This window comes from Notamacropus eugenii, chromosome 3 (genome assembly GCF_028372415.1).
Source record: "Notamacropus eugenii isolate mMacEug1 chromosome 3, mMacEug1.pri_v2, whole genome shotgun sequence".
NCBI lineage: Eukaryota > Metazoa > Chordata > Mammalia > Diprotodontia > Macropodidae > Notamacropus > Notamacropus eugenii.
In genome coordinates, this window is record NC_092874.1 from 29069510 (window position 1) to 29082793 (window position 13284).

The window sequence follows — 13284 nt, forward strand, 5'->3', positions numbered from 1 at the left end:
TGTACCTAATGTCACCTCTGTTGACACCTAACTCTAGGTGGCACCTCATTACCGTCATGTTGGAATATTTCATGCCAACAGCTCTATGGGGGCACGGATCGAGGTGCTCAGCAGAGCACAGCCAGAGATAGGCTAAAGAAGGGGAAAAAATGCTCCTGGTGGCTTGACTTACATTCTTTGGACATCCCCACTTCGAAACACTTCTGGAGGCGGCAGTACTGGCAACGGTTCCTGGTGACTTTGTTAATCACACAGTTCTTATCTCGGTGGCAAGTGTAAATCATGTTCTTCTGAATACTTCTGCGGAAAAAGCCCTGCAACCAAATCAGAGAGAGAGAGAGAAGAGAATTAAGCTAATGGGGTGGTGTCTAGGCAGTGAACCCACCATCTTACCAGCCCCTAATTGTTCTCCTACGGTAAGGAAATAGAGCAACATAAACCGAGGTTTGGTTTATGAACACTTGATGAGCTGAGGGAAAGTCATTTAACCAAGGATATCCTTAGTCAGGTTCCCTCAAACCAGCATCTTTTCATCATAGGCTTCCTTTGTCTGCCAGGACATTTTCACAAGTGTGTTTCACCCTCAACAAGGTGAATGGATGAAGATCTCAGTTTCCCAAATAGAAGAAACAGGGGAGGAGCAGAGATGGGTGTGTGATTGTTTGCTGTTTGCTGAAAGGGCTCGCTGAGAGATAGTGTGCACCATTAGTGGATAGAGCAATGATCTTTAAGTTGGAAAGACCTGAGTTCAAGTCTTGCCACTAAACACCTGCGATATGTACTGCTGTTTCTTAACTTCTCAACATTTCACGGAACTTTCTAATGCTGTGAATTACAGGTGTGCTGCCAATCACCATTGGTAGAGGGTGTTTTTATGCTTAGGGTTCCCCCGAGAAAAAAGTCGCAAGTCTAGATAACTCCCTGACCCACCCTAACCCCTGCCCCTCCAAAAAAGATTCATAATTTTGAGAAGATCGTCCACAATTGGCAGATTGACATCTGTAGCACTGATTCCGGAGTGGATTGGGTTTAAATGCCACCTCTGATGTTCCTGACTTTCGTAACCTTGGGCAGGTCACTTAACACCCCCCCGCCCCTGCAATTCTTTATCTGTAAAATGAGGCAGTTAAACAAGATGGCCTGGGAGGTCCTTTGAAACCCTAGAGCTACACACCTTTGATCAGAGATCCTTGGGCTAGCGTTCTCCACAGAGGATTGATTTACACATACCTCTTGGGTGTGTGTCCACAGCATCCAACACTAGCCTATCTGCTCACATAAGGAGAAGGCACTTTCTTCCTGGCATGTTGAAAAAATACATATATTTGCTTTGGAGAGCTGGGACTCCATTTAACTACATTTGAAAAGATCTCATGACTCTAGCTGCTCCACTGAATGTATTTCAGTGAGGAGGAGAGGGAAGGATGATGGGGGAATTGAGATCAGAGATCTGTCCTGGAGGTCAAGGTGCGTTGTAATTTAACAATGTACTCCCTGAGGTCCCCTCCAGCTTAGATTCCCTCTCAGCATCTTTGAGCAGACAGTATCTCAGCTCCCCCCTTCAGACCGTCACTATGCTAAAGGTTAAGGGTACAAAGAAAGGAAAACAAAAACAGGAAACCAAACCCCGGTGCCTGCCCTCAAGGCATGCAAATGCAAACTATGTAGACCTAAGATATATCTATGTGAGTGCTCTCCCTGGGGTTAATTATCTCCAATTTATCGTATGTCTTATTTGTGGGTTATCTTCCCCATTAGATTGGGAGCTCCCTGAGGGCAGGCACAGATCTACAGTTCTATGAGAAAGAGCTCTTTATCTGAACTATCTGATTTTGCCAACTGGAGGCCAAGCTCACTTGCTGATGAACTACAAGTGAGATCAGCACTTTTTAAAGGTCTGCTCCCTGGGACAAAATTGTAGTTGCCCTGTCCTAGTTTTGTCTCTGGGTATTGCCGCTGTTGGAGAAGGCTTCAGAGCGTAGTAATCAGCCAGGCAAAGTGGCTTTGGACCAAGGATGCAGCAAAGAGATGCACAGGTTTTCTGAGCTTTCCAAAATAGCATTCTGGCAGGATTGCAGTTTCAGTAAATGATTTCTAGCTTGTCACAATTCTTGCTGACTGAGTCTCTACTGGGGAGTATTTTATACCACGTTGTGTAAATATCGATGCCTCCAAACCAACAGGGCTAAGTTTACATGGTACAAACAGGAAGAAAATACCTCTTTTCCCTATCACCTATTGTATTGGAAGTCTGTTTCCTGGTAGACAAAAACGATGACCCCATTGGAAGTGGGGTTTGGGAAATTCTTGCAGACTCATGGTATCTGCGAAGCGGTGACTGGAGTGAGGGTGGGGATAGACAGAGTAATTAGATAAGTGATCATCTGACCCAAGTCAGAGGGACTACAGAGGCAGCTGTCGGATGGAAATGGACTGGAGAGGGTCAGCTTAGAAAGGGTTGAGGGCTGGGGGATTGCCTCTGCAGAGCCTTAGGGACAAGACGGCCTGCTAACGAGGCATGGTATATGAGGGGAGGGTTGGTGTTGTTTTTCTCATATCTCCAGCACAAAACACAGAGCTTGGCACATACCAGAAGTTTAATAAATGGTCACTGAACTGAATTTGAACAGCCACCCTGGAGCCAGGGGCTGCAGAGAGGGGAGTTTTTCTAGCCTGACTAGAGATGAAAAACAAAAACATTTGTAAAGCAACTGACTAAGTTGTCGAAGACATGTCGGCCATGACAACTTTTTTGAGTCAGACCCCCAAACTCACACAAAGCAGAGAGGCTAGTACTAATGGCCCCCATTTTACAGATGAATAAACTAAGGCCCAGAGAAGGAAAGTGATTTTAGCCAAGATCACGCAGGCAGCTAGCGGCAAAGAGGTGAGTAGAACTGAACCAGCGTTCTCAGGTGTTCTTTTCTGTGCACTCACACTGGCCCTTGTACAATGAGTGACTGTGCCTGGTCCTGCCTGTTTAAGGATGGCACCTTGAAACCTCCTCGTGGGGGAATAAGATGGTTTTTCCACATGCCTCTAGTCACATGACTAAGGAAGTCCCATGAGGATGGCCTACTACAGAGGAAAGGGAGTTGGCTAGAACCTAGGACAAAGTCACATCTAAACTGAAGAACACAGACCTTGGTCTTCTATCTATCCAAAAGCCTTCTCCATGTACATGGTAGGTGTGGGGGATGGTGGAAATGGAATGCCAAGACAAAAGGTGATATGCACAGCTATAGGATTTAACTCAAAATTTTTATTAAAGAGCCAAGATGATTATTGTAGCACCAATGGGCTTTGTCTTGGGGGAGAATTTTCAAGGATGAAGGTACTACCTAAGCATTACTTTACACAAGCTTCTGAAAGCAAGAAGCCAAGAGTAACATGAGGCCCCTGGGAAGAGGTGGGTGAGCCAAAAAGATCTGGGTTTAAATCCTGACTAGTCATGTGACTTTGGGAAGTCAATGAACCACTAAGCCTAATCTGGGCATCTCTCTAAAACCCCAAGTAACAAGGAGGTCACTGAACTATATCACTGGGCAATCTCTTCCTTGCTAAAATCTCAAGTCTGCACTCCATTAGAGTAGTGGATAGGAAGATCAAGAAGGGAAAATGTTCACTGGGATGCAGGGATCTGAGTCTGAATCCTGATTCTGACACTGAATAGCTGGCTGCCCTGGGTAAGTCACCTCTTAGTGCCTCCGTTTCCTCATCTGTAAAATAGGAGAGTGATAGCTACTTAGGCCCCCTCCAATTCTACATCCATGATAATATAATTCAATTCAATTCATTGTGCTTAGGTACTGTTGATACAGAGACAAAAGCAAAACCAGTCTTTGCATCAAGAAGTTGACATTTGACAAATACAGAGAATTAGCCCTTCCATACCATGACTTTATCTGTTGTGGTTTTGATATTTTGTGGGCTGGTATAAGAAATTAAATGGGACTTTTGGGGGAGTTTTGTAGAAGCTGCAGACAACATGCAAAGGCCATCAGCCATGCAGAAAATGCTTAGAAACTCAGAAATGCATAAACTATATGCATAATATTGTATAATATCAATATATTTTATCTTATTTCTCTGATGTGGAGGCAGGGCTAAAAATTTTATCTAGGTTTTCCAGATTGTAGGGTACTGAGCCCCAAACTCCCACGATGTAGAAGGGATAACTGTATAAGACCATGGTGGTCCTTCGTTACCGAAGAAGACCATACCTTCAGAGAAGTGATGACATGACTTGCGCTTGACTTTGTTTTGAGGGAGGGAGGGCTGTTCAGGTCACCAGCCTCACTTCTTCTTCAAGCCATCTGAATCCAGTGACCTGATATTCCTCAGGATGACTGGAGATGACCCAGGATGCACTAGGAGACCTTGACCCAGCTACTCATTTAGATCGAGGCAACGGCCATTCACTGGACAGGCCGTTTAAGAGGTAGGCAGGGCATGGCCCCTTTAATGAGGCAAAGGAAAAGAAAGACATCAGGCATGGAGGGAAATAGCAATAGTTACTACTGATAATCACTCTAAAACTAGGAGGGTCCAGAAGAGCCCTTAGGCAGGGGCCCAGTGTATAACTGTATAATATAAAGCAGGGAGCAAAGGACCTAGCAGACAACTTGCTTTACAAATGGTGGGGAAGAAGGCATCTCTAATAGCTGGAGGGTTTGGGAAGGCTGTCTGGAGGAGGTGGTACCTTAGCTTATCTCTGAAGGAAGATTAGGCTTCTCTGACATCCTTGAAGAAGGAATGAGTTTGTGAGAGGCCCAGACATCCTGAGCAAATACCAGGATTGTTCTTGGTTCAGTACACGCAGGAGATAATCAAAAAGTTCAAAGGTGTCTATGAGTCACAGAATCATTGGAACGGCATCCAATCTTCCCCTTCCTGTTCAGAGGCAGGACTACCCTAAAGTCACTACAGGAAAATCACTCCCTCTACCCAGGCCTAAAAGTCCCCAAGTTCCCTTGGAAAGCTGAGGGAAGTAAATAAAAGAGCTTGTGAGAGATGATGTTCACCAACCTAGCTGGAGCCGCAGTGTCCTCTCTCAACTCCAAAGCATCCCACAGTGATGCGGAGCTCCCTACCACCCAAAGCAGTCCACTCCCCATCTTAATCTCCCTATGGGGGACAGTTCTTCCTAATGTCTAGTCCAAACACCGCCTACATTTAAAAAAAATTTCTCCCTCATGCCTTCTATAAGCAAAGACGAAACATCACTCAGTGATATGCAAGCAGCATCCCTTCTCCATCTTTCAAACTGTAGTGTCCTCAGCAAACATTGGTTAAACAGTCTCAATCCTTCATTTCTTTTCCCCCACAGGCCGTCCTGGCCGCTGTCCAACAGGTTTTCTCATTGCATGCCTGGATTTTCCTTGTTTCAAGTTCTCAGAATTTGGCTTCTAAGTGGCATGTCCTCCAACTGTATCTTGAAGTCTTTATGGTATTAATATCATAGAAAAGATAGAAGCAAGGAAGCTGAGGCCCCTAGAGGTTAAGTGACTCACCCAAGGTCACACAGGTGAGATGTGAACCCAGGTCATCTCATTCCAAAGTCTGTATTCTTTAGACTTTTAACACCCTGCCTTCCTCTTAGGGGTGGAGTAGAATGTCCAGTAACCATTCTACAGTAAGTAACCTTTTAGATTGTAAGATCCTTGAGGGCAGAGGCTGTCTTTTGCCTCTTTTTGTATTTTCCATGCTTAGCATAGTGCTTGGCACACAACAAGTGATTAGTAACTGCTTACTGACTTTACTAACAGACCATGGGTAGTACAAGGAAGTCGAAGAGAAATCAAAGAAGTCCAGGCAGAGAGTGATGAGAAATTTAACGAAAAGCTCTTAGCTCACTTTAGAATTGTAAATTTGGAAGTGAAATGAAACTCAGAGCCCATACCCCCAACCCCTCCATTTTCCAGATGGAGAAACTGAGGCCCAGAGAAGTCACAGATTCCTGGATCTAGAGGTGGAAGATATCTAAGAAATCATTAAGTGACAACGCCCAAGGTCAGTCAGAAATAGTAATTAGCACAGTAGAGTAATAAGCAGGATATGAAGCTCGGTGGTCCCAAGATGACAAATCCAATCCTCCCTGCCTGCACCAGGGATAGGCTAGAGCCAGTTCAGACTAACTAGTTCCCAAGAGTCAAATGCTGGAGAAATTTTCAGTGTGAGAATTGACATCTTGGAAATCACTATTGAAAGGGCAGCTAGGTAGCGCCATGGTGCACAAAGCGCTGGGCCTGGAGTCAGGAAGACTCATCTTTTTGAGTTCAAATCTGACCTCAGACACTTACAACCTGTGTGACCCTGGGTAAGTCACTTAACCCCGTTTGCCTCATTTTCCTCATTTGTAAAATGAGTTGGAGAAGGAAATGGCAAAAACCACTCTAGTAAGTCTGCCAAGAAAACCCCAAATGGGACCATGAAGAGTTGGACACAACTGAAAAACACCCAAACAAAACAACAATCCCTACAAATCAAAGCTTCATTTCTTCCTTTATTAAGTGTTCAGAACAAAAGTCGAAATGTGCAAGCCTCATGTAGTCCACAACGGTCTTGAGTGGCGAGCCAAACCAAATTAAAATGTAACTGAGATACTGAACAAAATAAATAAATATACAACATAACATAGATAATGTTAATATGTGGTTTTTTAGTCAATGAGAAGTTCTGGATCTTTATATATGATTCAGTGTCACCATTTCTCTTTAAATTTGACACCACTAGAGAAAATGTCACTAGTGAATGCAGATTAGAAAAATAACAAATGCAGATTCAACTTAAAAGTGTGGGGTAGGTCCATGTTTTCTCCCTCAGAGAGCTGGTTGTTAAACATTTGCAAGCAGCACCTTGCAGGATGCCTCATCCTACAATTCAGAAGGGCTACAACATGTGCAGAACTCCTAATCCTATATTCCTCCTAGGTGTGTGTTCACCCCCATAAAATTACACAGTGTTTGGACACAATGAACTGCCACCTGAGGCCAGGTCAGAATAGTCAGATTCCAGATTCTGAGCCAGAAACTCAAGACAAGGTCTGAGGGAGGTGAGTGTGGAATAATCCCATTACAGCCACGTTGGGAAACAGGCTGCAGACCAGGAAACACGCTGCCTTAAACAAACAAAACCACCCTCCCCATGAGTCCATTACTATGCGTGACAACATCAGAAAGTTATAAATAGGAAGATCTGGGTGGGGGAGGTTGGGGGGCTAAAATAAAAGAAAAGACAAGACCTTTTCACCCTGCTGAAATACAATGGGGAGCTGGAGGGAGAAAGTGGAAAAACAGCTACAATCCTGATGACAAGAAGGGAGTTTCCTCTGGGCAGGGAGGGTGGGCACTGGTGGAAGGGAAGAGAACACACAGTTCAGAGTGGAGCAAAGCAGGGAAAACAACGTCAAGAAGGATGGGGAATGGGGATACAGGGACGGACGAACACACACACACAGACACACACACAGACATACAGTCCCACACACAGACCGACACACAAACCCACACACACAGACACACACAGATACACACAGACACAGACACACAGACACACACAGACACATGCACAGACACACACACTCCAGAATTCCCTAAAGGGCAAGCCCTGGGCTTTGTTATTTCAGGTCAGGGCAGAGGCAGGTGATGTGTGACCCTGGATAGGAGATTTCCGTTTTTCCAAGTCTCAGTTTTGTCATCTGCAAAATGGCAGGAGTGGGTGGGTCTGCACCACATAGTCTGTTCCAGCTCTAAATCTATGAGTCCATGCATTGCTGCTACTGGCCAGGTCCGAAGTCCTGCCCACCATAGTTCTGTCCTTCCCTTCCTCGCTCCAGTTCTCTTCAAGGCTCATTCAGGCACCATCTTCCATCCTCTCTTTCACCATTTCTGGGCCCCCAGGTACTAGTACTTTGCTACATCCCAGACATTCAGATCAGAGGATCACTGTTTTTGGTTGTGTCCAACTGTCTGATTTTCTTGGCAAAGACACTGGAGCAGTTTGCCATTTCCTTCTCCAGCTCATTTTACAGATGAGGAAACTGAGGTAAACAAGGTTAGGTGACTTACCCAGGGTCACACAGCAAGTAAGATTAGAATTCCAGAAGATGAGTCTTCTTGACTCCAGGCCCAGTGCTCTGTGCACTCTGGCAGCACCTAGCTGCCTCAACTTAATATACCTTTCTAATAGCTAATTAAGTCTGTCTGTGCAATTGATGCCCAAGGAGAAAACACACTGGTGGGGGCTCGTGAGAAGTCACAGACAACTTCCCAATGCACCAGGGTTGCCCCCAGAACTCCAAAGGTAGGAGTAGTAAGCTGCCATCTGGATTCTTAGCCTGCCCACCAAAGGAGGTATTGGCAGTGAGTACAAAGGAGATCCATCACTGGCACATGTTCCCCCCCACAATACGTCAGCTCCTTGAGGGCACAGGCCACATTCATTCATTTCTTTATATCTTCACTGCCTATCACAGTTTCTGAGACAGAAGAGGCACTTTTAAAATTCTTGCAGAATTGAATGAAATTAACTAAAAAACCAAACTTTTTGATGACGTTATAAAAGCAGTGATCCTCTGATTCTGAAGACCCAGGGCTGTTGATCAGTCATTGGATCCCATGGTCAGTTTGTTTCCAGACAGGGTAGCCCTTTGTAACCAGGTATTAAGAGCGCCGGACTAAGAGTTAAAAGAAATCTGGGTTCAAATTCTGCTCTTGAGACTGACCAGCTGTGTGAACCTGGGCCTGGCTTAGAGTAATTGATCTGCTTTGGGGACAGCTGCCCAGAGATGAGTTTTCTAGAATCTGAAGGAATGCTGCGATTTAACGAATTTGCAAAGGCCCAGGCCCCGAGGGTTCACCATCTTTCAGGAAGGGTACATTACAGCTTTTCCCCTGGATTTCGTCAGCTGAACCAGACTTGAGACCTAGAGGCCCAGGCTTTCAATCTTTTAAATCCACATTTAATTAAAAGCCCTCAGGGATGCTGAATGAAAAGGTGGCAGGCTTTAACTGTGAACTTGAACTCCCAGTATCTCCTGGAGAGGTCAAAGGCCCTGGCTGGCTAAGGGCACTGGGCCAAGCCAACTAGTGAGTCATCGGAATAGCCTTTTTTTAGATTAAAAAAACCAACCTACCACAAACAAAAACACAAAGAAGAAATGTTACTAGGTTACACAAATCAGAAAAGATGTTATTGAAACAGGTTCTGCCTTCAAAGGATAATCTTTGGGGGGGAAGGAGGGAATGCCTTTGTGTTTTCTTTTCAAATGAGTTATTGTTTAAAATAAAGAAACAGAGGAACAGCTGTCCGTAAGCAACTAATGCAGACCAGTCCACTTTGGGTTGCTCTCCATCTGTTAAGGATGCCAAGAAATTAGAAATTCCTCTTTAGACCATCATTTTTCATTCATAAGTTTCAGGAAAATGTAAAGAATTAAAAAGAAACACAAATATATGACTCCTGCCTACAGCCAAATGAAATGTGTGGACACACTTCTCATGTTAGAGAACTTCCTTCTTGTCCTTTTTTCTTCCATTCTTTTCTTTTTTCTTTCCTTAATTTTGCTTTGTTTCTTCCTCTCTTTCTTTTTCTTCCTTCCTTTCTCTTGCCTTTCTTTTTTTCCCTTTTCTTTTCTTTCCTTCCTTTTTTCTTTCTTCTTTCCTTCCTTTTCTCCCTTCTTTTTTCTTTCTTTCCTTTCTGATCCTTTCTTATTCTTTGTTTCTTTTTCTTTCCTTTTTTCCTTTCCTCCTTCCTTCCTTTTCTGGAAAAAAAAGTCTCTAAAAAATTCATATACAAAACCTTATTTTTGCATTAACTTGCACTATAAAATTGAATCTATCTTACTCCACTTCTTTCATTCATTCATTCATTCATCAAGCATGGATTAAGCACCTATAATAAATAGGACAGGCACAACGATTAAGGGACGGAGATATAAGAAACACCAGACAAACACTCACTGCTCTCAAGCACCTTCCATTCTCTTGTTACCTTCTATCATAGTCTACCCAGCTGCGTTCTCTTACTGGACATCAAACTGGTGAAGCTCCGGCCTTGAGAAGTCCCTTCAGATGATCACTAAAGACATCTGTTTTCCAGATTACTTGGGTCACTTATTTTGTGCCCTTCTGTGGTGGAACCTATAGCTACCCATTTATTATCAGGGATTCTCTAAATATAACGGGGCAGGGAGCAAGTGAGTTCTGACTTTTTTTGCTCTTATTATACCGAAAAAATGAACTGAAAATAGCACCCCAGCTGCTGCACATGCCGACTGCTTGCACGCATCTGCACCCCAATTGCTGAAGCTTATCCGTACCACCCTCCTCAAATGTAAGCAGGGGGAGAGGTGGCCCACATAGGAATGGATGTTCTAAAAATGTAGGAAGCATGCACCAGAGAAAACGCCCACGAGGACTTAAAAAGATTTTTATTCTCAACGGCTGATAGGCAACATTTGGCAATGGGTAAAAGCTAGTACTGAGTCTTTTTCATAATAGATTCAGTGAGGATGAGGAGTGCTATGGCAACCCCTCCTACCACATCCTTCACGGGTCTTTCAGAATAGACACAAATAAATGGAAGAATTTGCACAGCTTTTCCAACGCAGAAAAGACTGAAATCAGGAAAGGGGGCAGAGGAGATGCTAAATAAATAGCTTTCCGATAATAGAGTGTTTTTTTCTAAAAATCTTAATTTAATTTTTAGGGTTGTTTTTTTCCCCTTCTAAGTGGAGTTTTCTTGTCTTATTTCAGAGATGCAAAGAAAACCTCTTTGGGCAGTAGACAGAGGGCCAATCTTTAAGGAAGGAAGACCCAGGTCAAAGTTTTGTATCTGAAACATCCTAGGCGGGTGACCTTGACAAAGTCATTTTAAGATTTCTTTGTACCAAGCAACTAAGATTAAAGAATTTCTCTACCCATACCTCATATCATCATGAATTAGGGCAGGGGGGCTAGCTGGGAGCTTAAAAGTCCAGTCTGACCCCCTGATTTACAGAAGAGGAAACTGAGCCTACGAAATTGTGGATAGTGAATAATAAAAGTGGGCCTTGAACCCAGGCCTTGCCATCCTTTATAAGATCTGTTTCCAAGGAATCAGTGGTTTAGAACACAAGACCAAAAAGAGGAACTGAAACCAGCAGGGTTCTGAGTATCTGGAGGTTGAAGAATGAGATGGTGGCGGATGGGATGTGGGGGGTGAGGGAGGCAGGAGACTGAGTGAGAGTTTACATCAAAGGCATCCAGAGCACCGCAAAGAAGGGTTAGGATTTATTGCATGAAGGCTTCTGCTTGTGCTCAGTCTCAGAAAGCACTCTGACAGGGGAAAGAGCTTGCAAGCATTTTGCTGAGAATATATGACTTTAGATCCAGGCCCTGACATGTTTTGCCTTGTATGGAAGCATGTTGGCCCCTGAATGGAGAGTAGGATGTTTCTCCTACCTCGGGGCTGATGCTATGTGACCCACAAGCTAGCCGGTCTCAGAGGAACATGTCTGGAATTCAGGATGCCCTTGAAAAAGTACAATAATGATCACTGCCTTCAATACTTTACAGATACAATAATAACAGTTAGTATGAAAACAGTGCTTTAAGGTTTACGAATATTCTCATATGAACCTCACAATAACCTTGAGGGGTCGGTACCATTATTATCCCCATTTCACAGATGAAGGCACTGAGGCAAACACAGGCTGACTTGCCTGGGATCACGCAGCTAGTAAGTATCAGAGGCTGCAGTTGAACCCAAGTCCAGTGCTCTGACCCCTGTACCCACCTTGCTGCCTGGATATTATCTCATTTGACCCCCCAAACAACACTCGGAGGTAGGTGGGATTATGATCACTATTCTACTGATGAAGGAAACTAAAAGAGAGCAAACAACTTGTCCAGGGTCACAGAATGACTTGTCTGAGGTCAGATTTGAACCCATGCCTTCCTAAATCCAACATCAATGCCCTATTATATTCTGTACATCCTGAAGGAATCCATTAGAAGCCAAGAGCATCTTTCCCCCCAAATATCCAAAAGTGTAAGAATGAGACTGCTGGGATGGAAGAGAAATCAATGACACACCCTCGCTCAATCCAACAAGTATATCAAATCATCAATTAAGCACTTACCATGTGTGACACACTGTGCACACAAACACAAAAAAAATGAAGCAGTCTTAGCTAGCAAAGAGTTTCCATTCTATCGGGAACTTCCCAAAGCTAAGGAAATTCAACCAGCACTTAGTAGGGGTACATATTCTGTCCTGGGATCTGTGCTTCCTAGATGTTGGGGAAACAAAAGAGATTCACTCCTACCTCCAAGGAGTTGACAGTCTGAAGAAGTCAGGGAGAGATAAAATATGCAGGGATAATGTAGTCCCACTGCCTCTTTCTCCAGAGTTTATTATAACAATTTGTGTGACGCTTTAACTCCCTATCTAGCGCTTGGTGCAGTGGCTGGCACCTAGTAGGCACTTAATCAATGTTTACTGAATGAAATGGGATGGGAATTATTCAACTGTAAGCTTCTTAGTTCAGAGAATATAGGATTTAAATCTGGGAGGGACCTTAGAGATACTTTGATTCTAATACTAGAAGTGGAGATGTCTGGGAGTTTGCAGGGGCCTCAGAAGCCCACCCTTCTCTCAGAGAGGTCAAGGGAAGTGCCCAAGGTCACCCACGTGATAAGCAGCAGAGCTAGGACTCCATCCCCGCTGCCCTAATTCCAAATCTCATCTTCTTTTTCGTTGTGTTGCTTTGACAGCAAGTATATGGTTTTAAAAGTCTGCGTGTCCCTGTCTCCAGCCTGGCCCTTGGAATCTGGCAGCATCTGAAAAGAGTGGTCTGTTGGACTGACTGACTTGCAAATGAACCAGACGGGATTTTGAAGGGCTCCTCTGTCTTCCAAATTAGGCCCAAATATGGCATTGATAATCGTCAGTCTCATATTTCTCAATTTTTATGGAAGAGCAGAGTAGATGGAAGTCACTGCAGCACCAAGATTGGAACCTCACAGGCTCACAGGAAGAGCCCTCACTGGAAAGGATCTCAGAGGCCCACCCGTCCACCCCCTGATTTTACAGAAGCGAAAACTGAGGCCCATATGCTAAAGGCAAGGGCAGATAGGCAGATAGAATGCCACTCTTAGAGTCAGGAAGATCTGAGTACAAATCCTGCTCCAGGGACTTCCTGACTGTGATCCTGGGCCTGAACCCTAACCTCAGTTTCCTCATCTGTAAAATGAGAGGGCTGGACTTGAGAACCTCTAAGGCCCCTTCTAACTCTAGATC

The 13284-nt window shown here is 44.2% G+C and overlaps 1 protein-coding gene across 3 annotated transcripts in view; it reads right to left on the reverse strand.

The window, feature by feature from the left end:
- Positions 1–13284, reverse strand: part of RARB (retinoic acid receptor beta) — a 176155-nt gene that overhangs the window by 89838 nt on the left and 73033 nt on the right. For all 3 annotated transcript variants that reach the window (XM_072651165.1, XM_072651167.1, XM_072651166.1), the window contains exon 3: positions 173–314. In XM_072651165.1, the coding sequence (XP_072507266.1) occupies positions 173–314 (142 nt within the window). The remainder of the gene's footprint in view (positions 1–172; positions 315–13284) is intronic.